The sequence below is a fragment of the Oncorhynchus mykiss genome, chromosome 1 (assembly GCF_057628025.1).
Source record: "Oncorhynchus mykiss isolate SJ-2025 chromosome 1, ASM5762802v1, whole genome shotgun sequence".
Classification (NCBI taxonomy): domain Eukaryota; kingdom Metazoa; phylum Chordata; class Actinopteri; order Salmoniformes; family Salmonidae; genus Oncorhynchus; species Oncorhynchus mykiss.
In genome coordinates, this window is record NC_143022.1 from 11,545,446 (window position 1) to 11,569,361 (window position 23,916).

Genomic DNA, 23,916 nt, shown 5'->3' on the forward strand with positions numbered 1-23,916 from the left:
AGCAACTACAGTATCAATAACAGTTTATACTATGTTTTTTTTTTAGATAATTATTCTTAGGAAGTACTTTTGCCCCAAAAACACCAACTTAAAAGTCAAATTTAGTCAAACTTCCAAGTCAAAAAAATAATAGGTCAGTGCGGTGTTTGAATCAAAGGGTAATACAAACAAACCATAAACAAAGCTCACTTTTAGTTGAACCTTTCAGCTTTTATTTCCCCTGGGAGAAAATACATACTAACTTCCACCGACTGTATACGTGTTACATCTGCCTTGCACATGCTCAGACACCTGTGTCATCATAGCATACATCAAACCCCACACAGCCAGACATTACATCGTTTCATCGGTTTTCCTTCAAAAAAAATAAAGACACATTATACACATACATAGTGAACTAACATGCAACGTGACATGCATTCTTCCTCACCATCATTTCACAGTCTTTAACACATTAAACAGTCTTTAACACAATAAACAGTCTTTAACACTTTTCCTAGCTTTGGGTTGACTTTGAAACTTGATCACTTGAATTTGTAACACTGTTTTAATAAAGAAGAGTATACTGGTGTACATGCGTATGATTAACGTATTGATGAATTCATGTCCATATCATCAGGGACCATCTCTCCTCATCTTTCATAGGAAGTGTATATACGTAAAACTACATAGTAACACCTCTTCTTTGGCCCATCCATGCGTCACTGGTATAGAAGTCAACCATAGTCGAACATGAGGACAGAACAGAGGGTCATAAGATTCAAAAAGCAGACAGGGAGGGCAGTCGGCCAACCAACGAAGGGCACTGTGCCAGCGGAGGCCAGATACCTCAACAGAGCCGATGACAGTTGTCCTTTTGGTGATGAATACATGTGGTTGATTAATGTCAGGTGAAGCCGCTGCATAGCAACAGGAGAAAGTTAGTACACACACACATAAGCATACACTTAACCACAGTGATACACCCACACGTTCACATGAACACATAAAAAATGAGTCACAGTCACGTACACACCATAACCTGGTGGTCTTTGGCATGGAATCTGATAAGGAAGTGCATCCTTCAATACAAACTCTGGTGTAGGAAGGGACTTCATTTGTCCATTTTTATGTGTGACTGATGAGCACAGCGATACATCACACAGTCTAAATCTAAACCAGATGCTGCCGTCAGGCTCTAATTACATTTCCTTGGTCTCTACTAAACAATGCTGAATACCACCACACAATATCACCCCACTGGCAACATCATGTGCTCAGGGCACATGAATAACCAGCTCTCAGCTCCAATGCCATCCCACTGGGCACACTGTGCCATTTCAACTTGGACATTTTTGGTAATATTTGGTTGAGACGTTGATCAATGAGATTTCAACCTTTACGGACCCACTCAAAAAGACAATGTGTGTTTAATTCCCAATGTGTTTTCACTATGCGTTCAACCATCTAAAAGCACAATGAAATTCCATTGGAAAAACTGTCTGATTTCTGGTTTATCTGTCATCTAAATGTGTTTTCACAGTGCTTTGAACAATTTAAAAGCACAACAAAGTTCAAATGGGAATACAATGTCAGACATTTAGTATTTATACAACTACTGAAATGTTTTATCAATGTGCTTTATCTAATAGCACAACCAAATGACCTGGATTGTAGTTGAGATTACATTAAAAGAACATGGTGCAAGTGATCAATGCTGTTTTAGATTCTGCGCAGATTAATATAGCAATTGGGAAGATTTCCACAGACCTGCGATCTTTGAATGCTATGTCGAACATGCACGCTTTCTATGATTCCGGATGTGTCTTAATCCACCGCATCCACCTCTGTCGGACTTCCTCATCGGTGTTGGAAAGTGGCCGAGCTACAGCTGTGTTTGTCAGAAAATCGGTCTTCTCACGATAATGTCTGTAGCGTCCGAACAGTTGGGCCTAGAAACTAAAGTGCAGCTGTAATCACTGCCAAAGGTGCTTCTACAAAGTATTTTACAATGGGTGGGTCTAATCCTGAATGCTGATTGGTTAAAATCGCATTCCAGCCGGTGTCTATTCCACAAATTGCCACCGGCTAAATCTATGACGTTAAAATGCCTGTTTACTTTGTTCCATCTGACTGTGCATTCCACTGTCTCATCAGCCCAGCCAAGCACTTTATACACTTGATCTCCACTATAAAAAGCATCTAGATATTATCTAATGTCTTTTAGACTACAATTTAGTTTTCAACAGCGGAGATTTGTATAAACCTTGCTGTCAGTCTCTCCGACATTCGCAACATTGTTTCAATATTCAAATTCGATTTCACCAGCTTATTGTTATGGATGTATCCAAATAAATGTCTCTAGAAAACAGCTTCAACAAATGCAAATGCAGCTACTTTGTTGTTATTCTGGCTGCACTTTTTGACGTAACTGTAAGTTAGACGTAGTTGGCTAGCGAGCGAGAACGCTGTCAGCCAGTATGGGTATAGAACAAATGACTGGGTCGCGTCCATACAGAACAAAAAGACTGAACTACTGGGTCGCGTCCAGACAGAACAAAAAGACTGAATGACTGGGTCCATACAGAACAAAAAGACTGAATGACTGGGTCGCGTCCATACAGAACAAAAAGACTGAATGACTGGGTCGCGTCCATAGATACAGAACAAAAAGACTGAACTACTGGGTCGCGTCCATAGATACAGAACAAAAAGACTGAATGACTGGGTCGCGTCCATAGATACAGAACAAAAAGACTGAACTACTGGGTCGCGTCCATAGATACAGAACAAAAAGACTGAATGACTGGGTCGCGTCCATAGATACAGAACAAAAAGACTGAATGACTGGGTCGCGTCCATACAGAACAAAAAGACTGAATGACTGGGTCGCGTCCATACAGAACAAAAAGACTGAACTACTGGGTCGCATCCATACAGAACAAAAAGACTGAATGACTGGGTCGCGTCCATAGATACAGAACAAAAAGACTGAACGACTGGGTCGCGTCCATAGATACAGAACAAAAAGACTGAATGACTGGGTCGCGTCCATAGATACAGAACAAACAGACTGAACTACTGGGTCGCGTCCATAGATACAGAACAAAAAGACTGAATGACTGGGTCGCGTCCATAGATACAGAACAAAAAGACTGAATGACTGGGTCGCGTCCATAGATACAGAACAAAAAGACTGAATGACTGGGTCGCGTCCATAGATACAGAACAAAAAGACTGAATGACTGGGTCGCGTCCATAGATACAGAACAAAAAGACTGAATGACTGGGTCGCGTCCATAGATACAGAACAAAAAGACTGAATGACTGGGTCGCGTCCATAGATACAGAACAAAAAGACTGAATGACTGGGTCGCGTCCATAGATACAGAACAAAAAGACTGAACTACTAGGTCGCGTCCATAGATACAGAACAAAAAGACTGAATGACTGGGTCAGGTCCATAGATACAGAACAAAAAGACTGAATGACTGGGTCGCGTCCATAGATACAGAACGAAAAGACTGAATGACTGGGTCGCGTCCATAGATACAGAACAAAAAGACTGAACTACTGGGTCGCGTCCATAGATACAGAACAATAAGACTGAATGACTGGGTCGCGTCCATAGATACAGAACAAAAAGACTGAACGACTGGGTCTTGTCTCTAGCAACCCAAGATTTGTTTCAGGACTATATCTTCCAAACAGAATATCTCTTTCAAATGGTGATATTTACCTGCGTAGACAGTCAAACTCAATTCAACACTCAGTTTGTCTACAAATTAATTGTTGGATTCACGTCTCCATCTCAAACAAAAATCGAACTTAAAGAATAGGACTAAATTAAATCAAATCAAACTTTAAATGCACATTAAATAAACTTAAAATTTAGTCCATATTCTTTAACTTACATTTTTGGTTGAGATGGAAACATGAATACAACATATTCATAATTACCTTGAAGAGTAAATTTAAAATGAACCAAAGCTTGAAACCCTAAGCCTATATGTATTGTCTATTTAAGCAATACAGCCCGAGGGCTATTCTTACACACCACGCAACGTGTGCCTGGATACAGCCCTTAGCCGTGGTATATTGGCCATATACCACAAACCCCTGAGGTGCCTTATTGCTATTATAAACTGGTTGCCAATGTAATTAAAGCAGTTAAAATTAATATTTTGTCATACCCGTGGTATAAGTTCACGGCTGTCAATCAATCAGCATTCAGGGCTCGAACCACCCAGTTTCTATATATTTTTTTACCATGGTTGAATTGAAACAATAGCTGTTGAGGACTTTGCAAATACTATATAGGCCTAAATAGTATAATTGATGGTACATGACTTATAAAGTATGGTTACATTTCATTTGCACTGTTAAACCTACCCTTTGGAAATACTGATAGCAACAGTGAATATATTTAGTTATTAAGAGATCTCTCAATAATCATTCTCACAATAGCACATTGGTAGTAGTCAGTGACATAGTACATAACAACTAAGTAGGGCTGAGTTTGGTGGAAACCCTGGATGGGAAACTAAATGTATAGTTGTAGATAGATCATCTCTCCAGTAGGAGGTGCTGCTCAGCCTGTTGTTTTTTTTCTTCTTCTGATAGTGGATATAACGTTGAAGTTCTGCCATTGTTTCAAAGATACAAATGCAACATATTTCATACAAGGTTTGTCTATGTTGAAAATTGGTTACAATGACAACATAACCTTGTGGTTGAAAAAAACATTTGACATTTTTTAAATTCCAATGTATATATTCCACGTCACAATACGTTTATTCAACCTGTTTGTGCCCAGTGGAATGCCACAGCCGTATCCATGTTCAGTCTCTTTTTAGAACTGTTTAAACAGCACCTAAAAAACATATAAATAAAAATGTCACTGACGAGGAGGAGTACCAATGCACAACAACAGGAAACAGTCAAGGCGATGAAGGTGGAGCCTTCACATTAAATGACTGGGTTTCGACTGACACGCGCCTTTCGCCACCCCCCAGGACATCACTGCCCAGGGAAGAACGGGTGAACCGGCGGATGGTGCCGACGAAGGAGGCCGGGTACAGGGTCCTTATGGAGCCCCGGGACCAGTCCCAGTTGGGGTAGAGGCGCTTAAGGACGGCGCGCCGAAACAGGATGTACACCCAGGGGTCCAGGATCTGGTTCCAGGTGGCGAAACGGATGAAGAGCAGCAGGTTGCGGACCTGAAGTGGGCTCTCTGACAACACAGTCTGCGCAATAAACACCTGTGGAATGTATGGGGAGGGAGGGAGATGGAGAGACAAAGACCATTAGAAGAATAGGGATGGAGATGGAGGGAATAACAGTTAGAGAGAGAGTGGGGAAGTGAGAGGGAGAATGATTTGTCATCAGTAGTTTGAACACGAGGGCAGCAGTTTGGGCCTTCTCACACACATTCATACTCGCACACACACATTCATACACACACACACACACATTCATACACACACACACACACACATTCATACACACACACACACTCACAAATAAGCTCTACTCCTCAGAAATGACATATGCGCTTGTGTTTAGCAAATAATTAGCATTTTCCAGATGCATCTAAAAAATGCTAACAGTCCCTTTTAGTGTCTCAGGATCGCAGCTGGCAGTGAGTTGCTGTGGTCAAACACACACACACGCATGCATCATTAACAATGGAACACACACGCATGCATCATTAACAACGGAATACACATGAATAGAGTACGCAGATAAACAACGACCACAGGTCCAAAGAATTGCTTATGATTTGGAATGATCACTGTTTTTTTTTTTTTACATTTTTTAGATATCATCATCGGTGGTCCATGGGGAGTGGGGGTGCACTGGCAAAAGCAGAGATTGCAAGTGAATGGCTTATTGCCTGCCTGATATGGAATAGAACAGAAACGAATATCCCTCAAATATTCTTTGGACTGAGCATGATCCAGTTGGGGGTTATGAATAATGTAGTTCAGAAGCTGTTAAGGAGAAGAGAAGCGGCTAAGATGGTGGTCCAAAGCAGATGAGTCCATAGTTGTGGCACGAATGATGCATTCATTTGGATGGTCTGGCTATGGATGAGGGTCCGGACAGTCCGGAGGAGCCACAGCACAAAGCAATGTGTGGTGAGTAAAGATAGGGGGCGGTATAAACATTAGCTGTTTTTACTCGCCTTAGTCTGGACTCCTGACATAGGATGTATACCCAGGGGTCACATAGCTGATTGAAGGTGGCCATCCGCAGGCTGAGTAACATGAAGTCAGGCTCTACGGGTTTGGCGTACACAGCACATTTCAGACTATATATCTGTACAGGACAGTCAGGAGGTTAGACTGGATAAAGGGCTCCAGAAGTGCTGAAGAACATATGATAGCGGGGCGGCAGGTAGCCTAGTGGTTAGAGCGTTGGACTAGTAACCGAAAGGTTGCAATATCGAATCCCCGAGCTGACAAGGTAAAAATCTGTTGATCTACCCCTGAACAAGGCAGTTAACCCACTGTTCCTAGGCCATCATTGAAAATAAGAATTTGTTCTTAGCTGACTTGCCTAGTTAAATAAAGGTATGAAATAAAGTGCTACCATTATATCTAACTCTTTCCTCCTTCCTTCCAAAAATAATTAGGCTTCACTTGTACCCCTTTTAGGTTTTAAATGAAAATGTTTGTTTAAAAAAGGCCTTCGATATTGATTTGGTGGCGCCTATAAAATAATCTAGCGGAAACACTGACAGTAAACACTTTATTTTGATGGTAGGTACCGTGTAGATAGACGCTCAACCGTCAAATCAAAATAAAGTGTTACAGAACACACAAAGAGCAGTGGAATAGTAGCACATCACACACCCACATTGTGAGGCTGTGATGTGAGTTGATGTGGTTTTTGGCCATCCCAACTACCTCAGCCACAATGTTGATTACAAAGAGCCTTGAATGGCTATGGTCCAGAAGTATTACAGCACTTTGAGGTCAGCTAATTTAGCCTGCATTGCTTAGGAGAAATGAGGCATTTAGAGACTGGTAGCTTAGACCAGACTAAGCCCCATTTTTTGAGAGTGAGAAATAACGAAATATGTATACAGTGTATTCGGAAAGTATTCAGACCCCTTGACTATACAGCCTTGTTCTAAAATGTATTACACCCCCCCCCCCCATTAAACTACACACAATACCCCATAATGACAAAGCAAAAACAGGTTTACATTTTTTTTCCAATGTATAAAAAAATATGACATTAACAGAAGTAAACAGACTCTTTACTCAATACTTTGTTGAAGCACCTTAGGCATCGATTGCAGCCTCAAATCTTCTTGGGTATGACGCTACAAGCTTGGCACACCTGTATTTGGGGAGTTTCTCCTCTCCAGATCCTCTCAAGCTCTGTCAGGTTGGATGGGGAGCATGGCTGCACAGCTCTTTTCAGGTCTCTCCAGAGATGTTCAATCGGGTTCAAGTCAGTGCTCTGGCTGGGCCACTCAAGGACATTTAGACTTGTCCCGAAGCCACTCCTGCATTGTCTTGGCTGTGTGCTTAGGGTCGTTGTCCTGTTGGAAGGTGAACCTTCGCCCCAGTATGAGGTCCTGAGTGCTCTGAAGCAGGTTTTCATCAAATATCAGCATCATGCTGTTTTTCAGTAGCTGGGACTGGGAGAATAATCGGGATCGAGGGAAAGATGAACAATCCTGACTAGTCTTCCAGTTCCTGACGAGGAAAAACATTCCTACAGCATGCCACAACCATAGGGATGGTGCCAGGTTTCCTCCAGACGTCAAGCTTGGTATTCAGGGCAAAGAGTTCAAACTTAGTTTCATCAGATCAGAGAATCTTGTTTCTCATGGTCTGAGAGTCTTTTGGTGTCTTTGACAAACTCCAAGCGGGCTGTCATGTGCCTTTTACTGAGGAGTGGATTCCATCTGGCCACTCTACCATAAAGACCTGATTGGTGGAATGCTGCAGAGAACTGTTTACTTTATCCATTTTATTTTTTTTTACCTTTATTTAACTAGGTAAGTCAGTTTAAAAACACATTCTTATTTTCAATAACGGCGTAGGAACAGTGGGTTAACTGCCTTGTTCAGGGGCAGAACGACAGATCTTGCAACTTTTCGGTTACTAGTCCAACACTCTAACCACTAGGCTACCTTCTGTCCCAAGTAGCCTAATAAGGTATTTCTGTTTTTTTATTTTTAATAAAATTTGCAAACATTTCTTAAAACCTTTTTTCACTTCATCATTATTGGGTATTGTGTGTAGATTAATGAGGGGGAAAAAATGATGTAATCAATTTTAGAATAAAGACGTAACAACATGGAGAAAGGAAGGGCTCTGAATACTTTCCTGTATATTACATGTCAGAGACAGTTAGTTTATGTTTATGTACTATAACAGTTCTGTATTTGTTAGTACTTTTATCAACATTCACTGTGCAATTGAAAACTTTGTATCAGTTTTGAATTGAATCGATTGAACACAAAGACACAGCAGGACAGAGGCAGATCTAGGAAAAAGACTCTGGCCCGGATATCCCCCTTTGTCTGCAGCCGGAGATGGCCCTCTCTTACAGGCCTTATCACCAGCCAGCATACAGCCCCACTCCCTAATACAGGGCTAGTTCCACTTCCTGAACTTGACATTAGCTGTAAACAATGCACATTGCTTACAAAGACACCCCACAGTTTATGCTGTTCAGCCAGTTATTCAGCCCTATTTTAACAGGTAAGTTGACTGAGAACATATTATTGCAACAACCTAGGTAAGAGTTACAGGGGGAGAAGAGGGGATAAAACCACCAATTGGAAGCTGGGGGATGATTAGGTGGCCATGATGGTAAGATTGGTGATGTAGCCAAGACACTGGGGTTAACACCCCTACTCTTACGATAAGTGCCACGGGATCTTTAGTGACCACAGGGGAGTCAGGACAACCGTTTAACATCCCATCCTGAAAGACGGCACCTTACGCAGGACAATGTCCCCTTCGCTGCCCTGGGGCATTGGAATCTCCATAGACCAGACCCCTTCTGGACCTCCAACAGCACTTCCAGCAGTTCTTCAATCCAGGGACCAACCTTGCTTAGCTTTAGAGGCAAGTCAGCAGTGGTACCGGAACGTTAGCCAAAGAGAGTTCAGTTAGCGGAGGATCGAGAGAGCAACCTCAATTATCAGAGATTTTTGTGTGCACATATTGATACACATGTATTGGGGCCTGTATCAAGTGTGAGTTGATCATTATCTCTTGACTTAATTTGCCATACAAATGCAGTATGTATACAGTATGCAGCAGTGATGGTCTATTGCATTATATATGTTAGTTAAGTCAGATAAGAACAAATTCTTATTTACAATGACGGCCTACCAAAATGCAAAAGGATGGAATTAAAAATAAACATAAATTAAATAAAAATATAGGATAAAATACACATCACAAAAAGAGAGACAACACTACATAAAGAGAGAACTAAGACAACAAAATAGCATGGCAGCAACACATGCCAACACAGCATGGTAGCAACACAACATGGCAGCAACACAACATGGAGGCAGCACAACATGGTAGCAGCACAAAACAGGGTACACATATTAATGGTCACAAACAACAACACAAAGGGCAGAAGGTAGAGAAAACAATACACCACGCGAAGCAGCCACAACTGTCAGTAAGAGTGTCCATGATTGAGTCTTTGAATGAAGAGATAAAACGGTCCAGTTTGAGTGTTTTTTGCAGCTTGTTCCAGTCGTTAGCTTTGAATGAAGAGATTGGGTGTTCGAGCCCTGAATGCTGATTGGCTGACAGCCGTGGTATATCAGACCATGTACCACGGGTATAAAAAAACATGTATTTTTACTGCTCTAATTACTTTGGTAACCAGTTTATAACAGCAATAAGGCACCTCGGGGGTTGGTGATATATGGTAAATATACCACGGCTAAGGACTGTGTCCAGGCACTTCTCGTCGCGTCGTGCATAAGAACAGCCCTTAGCCGTGGTAAATTGGCCATATACCACACCCCCGTGGGCCTTGTTGCTTAAATATGTTACAAAGAACAAATGTTGGAATATCTTACATATCAATACTGAGTGATGACTATAATGATGTGTTTCAGTGGATATTGTGTCCTCCTGACATGTACTGTACGTGCTTGGTATAGTGTGTATGTATGTGCGTGTGTACGTATGTGTGCGTGCACGTTTTGATAGGCTGCCACTACTCACCAGCAGGGGGCACCAGCAGATGGTAGCGATCATCATGATCCAGATGAGCTGCACCATCATCTCCACCTCGTAGTCGCGGCGACGCTGCATGCTGTCCTGGCCGCAGCACACCTTGACCAGGGTCACCACGCTCACCGTGTTGAGCAGGAAGGACACGGCTATGGACAGCAGCCCGACCAGAGAGAAGAGTAGACAGAAGACCATGTCGCTAGCCTTAGAGCTAATGTTGAAGAAGCACCAGGAGCCTGGTATTTGCATGTGGTAGCTCCCCACACCCACCAGGGGCAGTAGTGAGATGCATCCCGCTACCGCCCACACCATCAGCACTATGCACACGGCCCGCGACTTGGTCATGCTGGTCGAGCGGGCGAACGGCCGGTTGATGCCCACGAATCGCTCCACAGCCATGGTGGCGCCCAGCAGCAGCGGGCACAGGCCGTAGAAGACCATGGACATGCCCATGTAGTTGCAGAAGTGGCAGTGCGGGTCCAGGCGGCGCCAGTTGAACTGGGTGAAGTGGAAGGTGATCACGATAATGCCGGTGACCAGGAGGCCCATGAAGTCGGTGACCACCAGGCCGCAGAGGAAGACGAGAAAGGAGGAGCGCGAGCGGCTATGCGTGCGCTGGAAGGACTTGAGGAGGACCACAAAGGCGATGAGGTTGAAGGTGAGGCCCAAAGGGCTGAACACAGTGGAGAAGTAGACGGAAGCAATGGTGTGGGGGAAGTTGAAGGGGGGATTGTTGATGGAGAAGCACTGTGGAGTCGTCTCGTTGGAGAGGTTCATGGTGGCGGCTGCAGGAAGTTTGGCTATTCCCAACACTTCAGAAGAGGAGGAACTAGTTCATTTAAGATTTCCGTTGTCTTTATTCTTCCTCCTGACAAATGGGACAGAACTCTGCATTAGTAACAGAAGCGTTTCAACAAGACTGTTAACAACTTTTTGGTTTAGCTCACAGGACAGTATAATAAACTTCCATTCAGCAGAGATTATATGATATGTTGCGGGAGGAATGTTTATTAGTTGACAGAACTGGAATGCTTACACTCGACTGACCTCGAAAACTACATACAGCTTTCAAAAATGTTCACAGAAACCGACTGAAAACTTATGTTTGCCATAGTGTCATTGTCTACATAGCCTCTTGGAACCAGTCTGATTGCTACGTTTACCATTCTATTGAACACAGCGATAAGGCTGGTTCCACCTGACTCATCTTAACATGTTGACAATGTTTAAACAGACTTAATCAAGCCTCTCTAGAGGACTAGACTCAATGGTGGATAGAGACTTTGACCCCATGAATTCCAAAGTGTGGGAGACAGTAAAAACACACAACTGTAGTTGCCCATCCCTTGGCAGGAAATGCAGTTACATCAACATTACGTCAACGTTAATATAATGATGTCCTTAACAGAGGTCAGAGGTCAGCTTACTAGTCATTCACTTCTGCCATCAAACTAAATGGAGATCACATAGTCTCTAATTTTACCGGTAGGCTATCATGGGGACATGACAAGCGAGGATTAACAGGAAACAGATTCTCCGAATGCCATCCTACTATGTTATCACCGAGAAACTTGTGCTAACTGCATTGTAGGTATGAACCCAAATCACTGAGTCCAGAAAACATATGCTCTCATTTCAATAAGATAAAATAATCAAAGAAGTTCACCAAGCTTAGTAGATAGTTGGGTTTGCTAGATATAGTTGCTAAGATGTAGTTGCTAAGATGTAGTTGCTAAATATGTAGTTGCTAAAGATGTAGTTGCTAAGATGTAGTTGCTAAGATGTAGTTGCTAAGATGTAGTTGCTAAGATGTAGTTGCTAAGATGTAGTTGCTAAGATGTAGTTGCTAAGATGTAGTTGCTAAGATGTAGTTGCTAAGATGTAGTTGCTAAGATGTAGTTGCTAAGATGTAGTTGCTAAGACGTAGTTGCTAAGATGTAGTTGCTAAGACGTAGTTGCTAAGATTGGAAATTATTCAGATCCCTTCACTGTTTCCTCATTTTGTTAAGTTACAGCCTTATTCTAAAATTGATTAAAAACATTTCTCATCAATCTACACACAAAACCCATAATGACAAAGCAAAAACAGGTTTTAAGATATGTTTGCTAATTTATAAAAATGAAAAACTGAGAGAACTGAGACAGGATTGTGTCGAGGTACAGATCTGGGGAAGGGTACCAAAACAATTCTGCAGCATAGAAGGTCCGCAAGAACACAATGGCCTCCCTCAATCTTAAATGGGAGAAGTTTGGAACCACCAAGACTCTTCTTAGAGCTGACCGCCCGGCCAAACTGAGCAATCGGGGGAGAAGGGCCTTGGTCAGGGAGGTGACCAAGAACCCGATGGTCACTCTGACTGAGCTCCAGAGTTCCTCTGGGGAGATGGGAGAACCTTCCAGAAGGACCACCATCTCTGCAGCACTCCACCAATCAGGCCTTTATGGTAGAGTGGCCAGATGGAAGCCACTCCTCAGTAAAAGGCACATGACAGCCCACTTGGAGTTTGTCAAAAGGCACCTAAAGGACTCTCAGACCATGAGAAACAAGATTCTCTGATCTGATGAAACCAAGATTGAACTCTTTGGCCTGAATGCCAAGTGTCACGTCTGGAGGAAGCCTGGCACCATCCCTACGGTGAAACATGGTGGTGGCAGCATCATGCTGTGGGGATGTTTTTCAGTGGCAGGGACTGAAAGACTAGCCAGGATTGAGGCGAAGATGAACGAAGCAATGTACAGAGAGATCCTTAATGAATACCTGCTCCAGAGAGCTCAGGACCACAGACTTGGCGAAGGTTCACCTTCCAACAGGACAACGACCCTAAGCACACAGCCAAGACAACGCAGGAGTGGCTTCGGGACAAGTTTCTGAATGTCTTTGAGTGGCCCAGCCATAGTCCGGACTTGAACCTGATTGACCATCTCTGGAGAGATCTGAAAATAGCTGTGCAGCAACGCTCCCCATCCAACCTGACAGAGCTTGAGAGGATCTGCAGAGAAGAATGGGAGAAACTCCCCAAATACAGGTATGCCAAGTTTGTTGCGTCATACCCAAGAAGACTTGAGGGTGAAATCGCTGCCAAAGGTGCTTCAACAAAGTATTGAGTAAAAGGTCTGAATACTAAAAACCTGTTTTTGCTTCGTTATTCTGGGGTATTGTGTGTAGATTGATGAGGAAAAAATATATTTAATCAATGTTTGAATAAAGGCTGTAACGTAACAAAATGTGGAAAAAGTTTAGGGGTCTGAATACTGATTTTGTGTTTACTGTTTGAGACCCTTCCATCCCCAGCTATAGCTAGACAGACAGTCTTTCTGGGACCAGGCTGGGAATAGTTATCAGGTCAAATTTAACCTGTGTTCCTTGGAGGAATGGCATTATGTTGTTGCAATCAGGCACCAGTATTCCCTGTCTCCCTGCGTGTTTTGACTACAGAATCACTAGTAATTACACTGAAGCATTCAGCCAATATCCTAATTTCTATACTTATTCAATTTTGTTTTCCAACTAATGAGAGTGGATTACCACTGGATAAATGCACTGAAATCAGAGAGGACAAGAGAAATTAAACTTCTACAAATAACAAACAAGCTGGTGTTGATCCTTAGCCTTTTTGCTTAAATACACCTGCAATCTCAAACTATCCATATTACAGTTGAAATAGCCTACGTGCTCCAGTGTGGTTCATTTGGTAGGACCATGGTGGTAGCAACAGGGATCACATTTACAAAAAAAATGCATTTACTGTACCATAAGTAATTTTGGATCAAAGCTTCTGAAAAATAACATATTATCATGATATCAAATGGATATCTTTATGTTGCTGAACACGATACCTAAACATGGAACCAATGCTGGGAACTGAAGGCAAAGGCCAGAAGTACCGTAGCTTATACAGTGGGGAGAACAAGTATTTGACACACTGCCGATTTTGCAGGTTTTCCTACTTACAAAGCATGTAGAGGTCTGTCATTTTTATCATAGGTACACTTCAACTGTGAGAGACGGAATCTAAAACAAAAATCTAGAAAATAACATTGTATGATTTTGAAGTAATTAATTTGCATTTTATTGCATGACATAAGTATTTGATACATCAGAAAAGCAGAACTTAATATTTGGTACAGAAACCTTTGTTTGCAGTTACAGAGATCATACGTTTCCTGTAGTTCTTGACCAGGTTTGCACACACTGCAGCAGGGATTTTGGCCCACTCCTCCATACAGACCTTCTACAGATCCTTCAGGTTTCGGGGCTGTCGCTGGGCAATACGGACTTTCAGCTCCCTCCAAAGATGTTCTATTGGGTTCAGGTCTGGAGACTGGCTAGGCCACTCCAGGACCTTGAGATGCTTCTTACGGAGCCATTCCTTAGTTGCCCTGGTTGTGTGTTTCGGGTCGCTGTCATGCTGGAAGACCCAGCCACGACCCATCTTCAATGCTCTTACTGAGGGAAGGAGGTTGTTGGCCAAGATCTCGCGATACATGGCCCCATCCATCCATCCTTCCCTCAATACGGTGCAGTCGTCCTGTCCCCTTTGCAGAAAAGCATCCCCAAAGAATGATGTTTCCACCTCCATGCTTCACAGTTGGGATGGTGGCCTTGGGGTTGTACTCACCCTTCTTCTTCCTCCAAACATGGCGAGTGGAGTTTAGACCAAAAAGCTCTTATTTTTGTCTCATCAGACCACATGACCTTCTCCCATTCCTCCTCTGGATCATCCAGATGGTCATTAGCAAACTTCAGACGGGCCTGGGCATGCGCTGGCTTGAGCAGGGGGACCTTGCGTGCGCTACAGGATTTTAATCCATGACGGCGTAGTGTGTTACTAATGGTTTTCTTTGAGACTGTGGTCCCAGCTCATTGACCAGGCCCTCACCTTCCTCATGATCATTGATGCCCCACGAGGTGAGATCTTGCATGGAGCCCCAGACCGAGGGTGATTGACCGTCATCTTGAACTTCTTCCATTTTCTAATAATTGTGCCAACAGTTGTTGCCTTCTCACCAAGCTGCTTGCCTATTGTACTGTAGCCCATCCCAGCCTTGTGCAGGTCTACAATTTTATCCCTGATGTCCTTACACAGCTCTCTGGTATTGGCCATTGTGGAGAGGTTGGAGTCTGTTTGATGGTGTGTGGACAGGTGTCTTTTATACAGGTAACGAGTTCAAACAGGAGCAGTTAATACAGGTAATGAGTGGAGAACAGGAGGGCTTCTTAAAGAAAAACCAACAGGTCTGTGAGAGCCGGAATTCTTACTGGTTGGCAGGTGATCAAATACTTATGTCATGCAATAAAATGCAAATGAATTACTTTAAAAATCATACAATGTGATTTTCTGGATTTTTGTTTTAGATTCCGTCTCTCACAGTTGAAGTGTACCTATGATAAACATTACAGACCTCTACATGCTTTGTAAGTAGGAAAACCTGCAGTGTATCAAATACTTGTTCTCCCCACTGTATGTGAATTCATTCGGAGCATTTCGTGATCATGTCCCGAGTGTGGTGGAGACTGTTGGTTGAAATTCTTCCAGAGAATCTGATTGTCCCATCAAGTCGACCTCATTGGACACTAGCAAATCACCGCAGAACGCAGGGCGTTCCCAACGCATATTTTTGGTGCCCATGATAGAAAGCGCATGCAGTGCTGAATTAGATGAATGACAGGCGGTATCATTTGATTTCTCTGAAAACACCGTGGGAAACAGCACAACTCATTAGATTAGGGGAGACCGGGGCTGTGTGTCACTTTTCAAAATGTTTTTTTAGACTTTTGTCAACAATTATTGTAAAGAACAAGGTCTTGGGTTGAAATGGGTTCCCATTTATTATTAAAATACTGGCAATTCACAGTAATTAACAAATGACTGTAGCTTACAGTCTTAGAAATAGCTGGGCTATTGATTTTGATTGAACAATATTTAACAGCTTGTACTTTGTAAATACAACATTTTGTATATAACCATCCCCATCTGAGCATAAAGGCTAGTTCATTTCCATATTGCTTGACCTCGCAACTGTTGGCTCACTATTTTTTTTAAATATGAAAAATAGCAGAGTTTTTGCACAGGTATAGCCAGTACAGTGCCAACTAACGCTGCCTATAATATCTTACAACTCTACAATATCATACAATGCTACAATATCACTGTTACGTTCACCAACACCAATTGATGTGCACTACGTGCTAACGAGCTATACGTCCTAAAGTCCAACCTCAAAACACTGTAACATCATACAACTCTACAATTTCAAAAAACAATCAACAGTTTTACAGAATGGGCAGCCAGATAACTGAATCCTTTTCAAGAGCAACAGGTGTGCTGTGTTCACGTGTTCACATACTGTATGCACATTTTTATTTAATTTAGCTGATTTAGAACTTTCAAAATGTTTCAGTGAGACCCGATGACTAATGTATCGTTTTTTAAATCTGTCTGTGGTCAATGAATTTACTGAACCCTAACCAGTTTTAAATAGCCTATAGGGCCTAAATGTATCGTTTGCACAGAGCCTGTTCTACCCTTATTATGTTATGCTAAGCTTGGGACTGCTTGATAGTTTCAAACACTGATAAATTCATTTAAAAAACTATTCCACCATGAGGCCGTAAAAACAGCAATAAGCAAATAAAACAAATCTAAAGTCGAGTCAAATAAAAAAGACACGATAAATGGTTTAAGAAACTGCTTAGAATACAGTGTAATGTAGGCATGCAAAACACTATTTATTTTCTACACTCAAAGAAGCTGTAGGGGAGCGACTCCTGGTAGGGAAGCATGGGGTAAGTTGAGTCAAAGGGGTAAGTTGAGCCTTCCTTGTTTCTAGGAAACCATACACAAAATATATTTTTGGACAAATATTTAGGAAGAGGTCATCATTTCATGGAGTCTGTAGGAATAAATCACATGGAATAAGTGGTAAGTAAAATTTAAATAATAAAAAATTATTTTCACCAAGTCAAATTATTTTGTTTTACAGGTTTCATGATGCTTGTATCTAAACCAAAGTAGATAATTTAAAGATTGTTTTATACATCAGTTGGGATCTCTATCAGCTCCAATATGAGGTCATAAACCTAGCATGAAAGTGCATTCCTGTTGCTGTGTGGGCTAATATAGTCAAAATGTTTGCTTTGGAGAAAGTTGAGCCAATGATTGAGCCAATGGCAAGTTGAGCAAATTGATAAGGGCTTTATTGGTGGGATATGAGGTAACAACAGGGCCTGGAGTATGTTGAAAGTGTTTAAATAAGTGTTGTTAAAATATGCTTAAAATTATTAAAATACAAAAAAAAGTGATTGTGATTGTGTTTAATTGTGTTTGGGAAATAAAGATTGACATGGTTTTAAAAAGGTAGAGGTAATATTTAATTCAGTACAGACATTTGTAGGTGGCTTAATTTACCCTGTACCGCGGCTCAATTGACCCCATACAAAAACAAGCTATGTTTTCAGAACTGTAATGTTTACATGAATTCTGATTATTTCCAGGGATACACAACATCGTGAAATATATGTAGATATCTTTGTTTGAATTAATTATATTTTTCCCTTGAGGGAGTAATACTGAATGTGAAACAAGCACTCAATTTACCCCACTCTTCCCTATCCTCCTTGGATATGTTAGAGGCATAGCAACCTTGTAAAGAGTGACTATCTGGATATTATATAAATATAAAAGTCTAGAAGGACCTATCTATTTTTAGAGAAGATAATAAGTAACATGTAGCCTACCTTTTTTACAGCAGTCACTCAGTCACTCAAACATCAGGGCGAAGTAGACTGCGTCTTCAGCCTGCTACTGTGCGCGCGCCTCGGTCGTGGTCCGTTTAGTAGACTCTAGTCCACCGTGTCCACACGAGACTATCTTAATGACGTTGTAACAGCTGTAGGCTTACGGTAATGGGCCTCACGAGTGACATCGGTATATGAAAATATACATAATTGATATAAGCCAATGCAAAAATAGTCGGAACTCTCTCTCTGCCGCAGTTAAAACGTTAATTTTTTTCGTCCCTGGAAGTAAACGGGATTGACAGTGGGGAGCATCCAAATGCAAATGTAGCTAATCAGCAACATAATAGGCAGCGAGAGAATGCAACATCGATGATTGAATCATTGAAACTTCTTGTAGATAGAAAAAAGTGTGAATATAATGATCATAATATGTTTACAGCTTTGAAATGTGACTTTCAGAAAAAAAAAGGTGATTAGGGGCAATCTGCATTTGCTACATCGATTTTTTTTACTTATACATTTATAATATGTACCCATTGATTCTTGATATTTTTAAGCTTGTTTTACTCCAATGTTTGTAAACAAAGTAAATGTAAACAAAGACTGTATAGCCTCAAAACATAGTTAAAACTATGATGTTGTTATGATGGATGGCCAATCCTTGCATCCAAAGCTCTGCCTATGAATTTGAGAGTGGTTACATTTCTCCAGACCTATCCCTCAGCTAGTTATTGAAACAGGGGAGGAAAGGACACTTTGTTATTGTTTCAACTGCTGATTACTGCTTTAGGTGTTGTACCTCATCTGAACCAAAAATATGAACTTGTTAATTTCAATGTTTGTAAACAAAGTCTAACCAAACACTGTATAGCCTTAAAACATGGGTAAAACTATATTTTTTGATATGGATGATGCTCAGTCAATGCATTCATAGTTCTGTCTTTGAATTTGAGAGTGGTTGCATTTCTCCAGCTTTTTTACAGTAAAAGTGACAGGGATTTTTTATTTTTATTGTTTCAATTGCTGATTGCCCCTTTAAGTATTAGCACTTTTGCCATGTATATTTTATAAATAATGTCCTATTAGACAAGCTCCATTAGAGGCCCCACAAGTCCAATCAACTTTATACACGGGTTAATGATGACTATGTACATTACAATATCCTATATGTGAAATATTTATGAGGGTGTAAACAGACAATTATGGTTATTAATGATCTCAGCAGTAGCCTACTTCACTGGTCAATGAGGGAGGCCCATTAGTCTGAAGGAAACACCGAGCCTGTACAACAAAACCATATAGACAATCTTATGTCACTAATGTGAGACATTTTAATGCCGGCAGTTACATCAATGCTCATCTTAAGTAGCATTTAGCTGCAACAGTCTACTGCTTCTCCAGTCCGGGAACAAGGGGATGTACACAAGGCAACATTTAATCTGTACACCATCTATGAGTAGTGACTGAGTGAATTTAAACACTCTCTCGTGATAAGAGGAGGGCGACGCCTTCGAACGAGACGGGGATGGCCTGAGGTACCAGACACTGCCAGATGATTAATGGGCAGATGAACTATTGGCTTTCCAGTTGAAGTGTTACAGCTGAAAGCTATTTCAAAGGCCATTATGTATCCACTGTATCCTCAGTCTTCATTTGAAGATCACATTGAACGGCCATTTTGAAAGGACACCATCCTCTTGGGTCAAACAACTTCCCAATATAGGCTACCACTCTTTCAAAATGGTTTGAAAGGGGTTTTTCGGCTGACCCATAGGATAACCTTTTATGGGTCCAGGTAAAACTATTTTGTGTTCCATGTAGAACCCTCTGAAAAGGATCCTACAGTTTGGCTTTCCTAAATCTCATCCAGATAATGTCCTCAAACAGGCATTATGCAATTTAGGCGCTACCTTCAAAGGGAGATACTCCTGCTGTCAGGCTCTATCGTCTTATCCTGTAAAGATTAACAGATGCGTCTTATCCTGTAAAGATGAACAGATGCCTTCATCAATGTTTTCTGCCTGTCTGCTTCTAACAGGCCCTGACTACAAGCAGTTGAACGTTGTGACATTATATGCATCTTATTGACCTGCTGCATACTTTAGATAAGAGCAATAAGCATTACAGCAAGAAAACTAGACATTTTGTACAACCATAATGTCTGTGAATGGACTGTAAGATGTTACAATATATTAGATTTTTTTTTTTAACCTTTATTTAAAACAGGGAGATCCCATTGAGACTCAGGCTTATTTTACAAGGGAGCCGCTGCATGTACACAATCATACAGATTCTCAACATTCATATTGGTGTAACATGTTGGTCTCACCAGGGTTAAATCTCCCTGGTACAGAGTGAGCACAGCACCCATCTTTTATCATATAAAGGATTTCCTGTTCCCACAATAGGAATGTACAATGTACAAAATGTTCTAGTGCATTACAGTGTAATTTGTAATTTGTCATAGATTACTCAGTGTTTCCAGTGGTTCTAGATGAATCTTTCTTTTAGTGCATGACGACAGGCATAACATTATTATTTTTTTTTTAACCTTTATTTAACTAGACAAGTCAGTTAATAAGAACAAATTCTTATTTTCAATGATGGCCTAGGGAACAGTGAGTTAACTGCCTTGTTGAGGGGCAGACCGACAGATTTTTACCTTGTCAGGGGGGGAGATCATAAACTGGCTCCCCAAATTCCCAGTGACCTCTGTGACCTGGCCATTAGGCAGCTGCCTAGTACGGCAGATTGACCAGGGAGGCATTTTCCGAGCTAAACTGGCCAAAATGCACATCCAACAACACAGAACACCTCAAATAATACTACCCAAAAACAATCACAATTTCTCTTACCCAGTGGCATATGGCCTTTTTAGGTGAGAGCTGATGCCGCCCCGTGATATGCAGTGCCCACTTTGTCAAAGTTAGGGGCTCAAAGGATTTAGCTTGTCCATACCCACTGTTATCTGACATTCAGAGCTTAAATAGCCAAAATGATCAGTCACAGAAATCAGGACTAAAGCCAATGGAACTGCCTGGTTTAAAAACGGTAGGCCTGTTACATGGATGGGCATTCATAACATTTCTTGCACTGCATTGTTGGTTAAGGGCTTGTAACTAAGCATTTCCCGCTAAGGTTTACACCTGTTGTATTCGGCGGATGTGACAAACACAATTGGATTGCGGCCGACAGTGTAGGCTACACTATTCTAGTATGGAGGGGGTAGGATGGGGGCAGTTTGTTAGGCCTCCCCTATGGGCGGCAGAGCGGCCAGGACCGGGCCTGTGGCCACTGATAGGTTGCTAGGGTCAGGTGGTTGCACGGGGGCCGGACAACTGACAGTCCACTTCCAGTGGGTGATATTAAAGCAATAAGCCCGAGGAGGTGTGGTGTATATGGCAGCAGTGGCATTTTTGGACATATACCACAAACTCTCCGAGGTGCATTATTGCTATTATAGACTGGTTACCAACATAATTACAACAGTTGTTACATACGCCTCTAGAAAGAGGGAACGCAACACCCTGCTACATCGCAACTCCCCGTGGTGTGAAAGAGGTATGGGACTGTAGGTAAGGATGACAAAAGGCAGAGAATTGACCGCTTACTAGGAATTTATTTATTCCTTCACACGGTCAATTTGGGGGAAAGGGGCAAGACGGAACCAGAGCAAAGAGAGGGGGTGGTCCGCCCAGGTCTTACCTAGTGTGTATAGACAGTAAATACCACGGGTTATGTATGCCCGCAGGCCTCTTGTCTAAGCACTCCCTAGGTGACTTCCCCTTCCCCCCTGGGAACAAATCAAACAGAATAACACAAACGTAAGTGAACAATTTCAATCATCAAAACCACTGCATCCTATTGGCACATACGTATCTCAGAAGCAGCGGCTGCTCAACACTTAACAAAACCTGTCTCTGAGCAACAACCAAGACAGGACATCCAATCAGCTCTCTCTGAGCAACCACCAAGACAGGACATCCAATCAGCTCTCTCTCTGAACAACAACCAAGACAGGACATCAAATCAGCTCTCTCTCTGAACAACAACCAAGACAGGACATCAAATCAGCTCTCTCTCTGAGCAACAACCAAGACAGGACATCAAATCAGCTCTCTCTCTGAGCAACAACCAAGACAGGACATCCAATCAGCTCTCTCTCTGAGCAACCACCAAGACAGGACATCCAATCAGCTCTCTCTCTGAACAACCACCAAGACAGGACATCAAATCAGCTCTCTCTCTGAGCAACAACCAAGACAGGACATCAAATCAGCTCTCTCTCTGAGCAACAACCAAGACAGGACATCAAATCAGCTCTCTCTCTGAGCAACAACCAAGACAGGACATCAAATCAGCTCTCTCTCTGAGCAACAACCAAGACAGGACATCCAATTAGCTCTCTCTCTGAGCAACAACCAAGACAGGACATCAAATCAGCTCTCTCTCTCTCAGCAACAACCAACATAGGACATACCAAATATCCCTCGCTAAGCAACAACTAACATAGAACATAACAATCAGCTCTCTCTTTCTCAGCAACAACCAACATAGGACATACCAATCAGCTTTCTCTGACAAAGGAACACTCGCTTTTCTAACTGGAGAAGGAGTCTGTAATGAGATACAGCTGTATCCTCTGACGAGAGGGCGGGGTCAGCTCCAATTAGCAATGGGACCGACCAATCAGCTGCTTGGGGGAATTTCAGGAAGCCATCCTGAAACACACACATACAAACAAAACCACAACACAGAAACTGGGGAACGTAACAACAGTAAACGAGTATTTTTGCATTATACCCATGGTATATTGTCTGATGTACCATAGGTTTCAGCTAATCAGCATCCAGGACACAAGCTAACTGGTTTATAATTAAGCTAAATATACCACAGCTAAGGGTTGTTTTTAGCGGAGTGTGCGGAGTGCCTGGATACAGACCTTAGCCGTGGTATATTGGCTATATACCACCAACCCCCGAGGTGCCTTATTGCTATTATAAGCTGGTTACCAATGTAATTAGAGCAGTAAAATAAATGTTTTGTCATACCAGTGAAATACCATACCCGTGGTATATGTGATACACCACGGCTGTCAGCCAATCCGCATTCAGGGCTCAAACAACCCAGGTTATAATGTCTGATATTTTATAGGTTTCAGCCAATCAGCATCCAGGACACAAGCTAACTGGTTTAAAATATTATTTATACCACAGCATTATTGAATACTCTGGCTTGAAAGGGCATTCTAAAGTCTGCATTATGTCCCTATAATGCACAGCAGTATTCGACTGCTATGAAGTTTATATTTAAATGTTCTATGCTTGTGCTGCTGTTGAAAGCTAAAGTCGAATGGAAAACATTATTGGGGTAGTTGAATTAGATTTTTATAATAGCTAGCTACTGTAGGAGGACTGATGGTTTGTTAAGACACAGATAGAACAATGAGACAGATATTTCACCGGATGTATAAATGTGAAGCATCCAGTTGGTGTTTCTACTCACTACCAAATATGGTAGTGAGAGGAAGCCCACTGGCCGGCAGTGGGAGAAGATGGAATGAGATGGATTTTGGCCAATATTTTGCAAATTCCCAAAACTAAACTCAGTTATGAACAGGGTGGACTACATTCCACATGTTTTAATCTATTTGTGTTTTGCACTGTATTGCTTTCTGTCTCATGTTGTACAGGTCGTCAGCAGGAAAAAGATTGAATTCTGTTGAATTGTCAAGTGAGCTAAACTCTCATTAAAAAACATTGTACACTCTCTTTCAGATCTGCCAAACACACCTCTGCCTCTGACAGATTCTCCCTGTGCTGATCACAGGTGACACTGTCAGTGATTTATTTAGAATTCAAGGCACATGATACATGATGAACTGATAGGAGAACTTCCTAATGATCCCTTAGACTCACATAAAACATTGGGATATTGGCTTAGTCACATCAAACTCATGCCAAT

General features: G+C 41.9%; 1 protein-coding gene across 2 annotated transcripts; it reads right to left on the bottom strand.

The window, feature by feature from the left end:
* Nucleotides 1-189: 189 nt before the first annotated feature.
* LOC110533608 (thromboxane A2 receptor) lies at nt 190-18,286 on the bottom strand. 2 transcript variants are annotated; one of them, XM_021618033.3, is made up of 3 exons: nt 17,950-18,286; nt 10,203-11,079; nt 190-5,240 (listed from the first exon to the last, which is right to left on the bottom strand). In XM_021618033.3, the coding sequence occupies exons 2-3, from the start codon at nt 10,986-10,988 to the stop codon at nt 4,920-4,922; spliced, it is 1,107 nt and encodes a 368-aa protein (XP_021473708.1). In that variant the 5' UTR covers nt 10,989-11,079; nt 17,950-18,286; the 3' UTR covers nt 190-4,919. The 2 variants fall into 2 exon arrangements, with proteins under 2 accessions (XP_021473708.1, XP_021473788.1); XM_021618113.3 differs by lacking the exon at nt 190-5,240 and adding an exon at nt 5,958-6,300.
* Between the last annotated feature and the right edge of the window lie 5,630 nt (nt 18,287-23,916).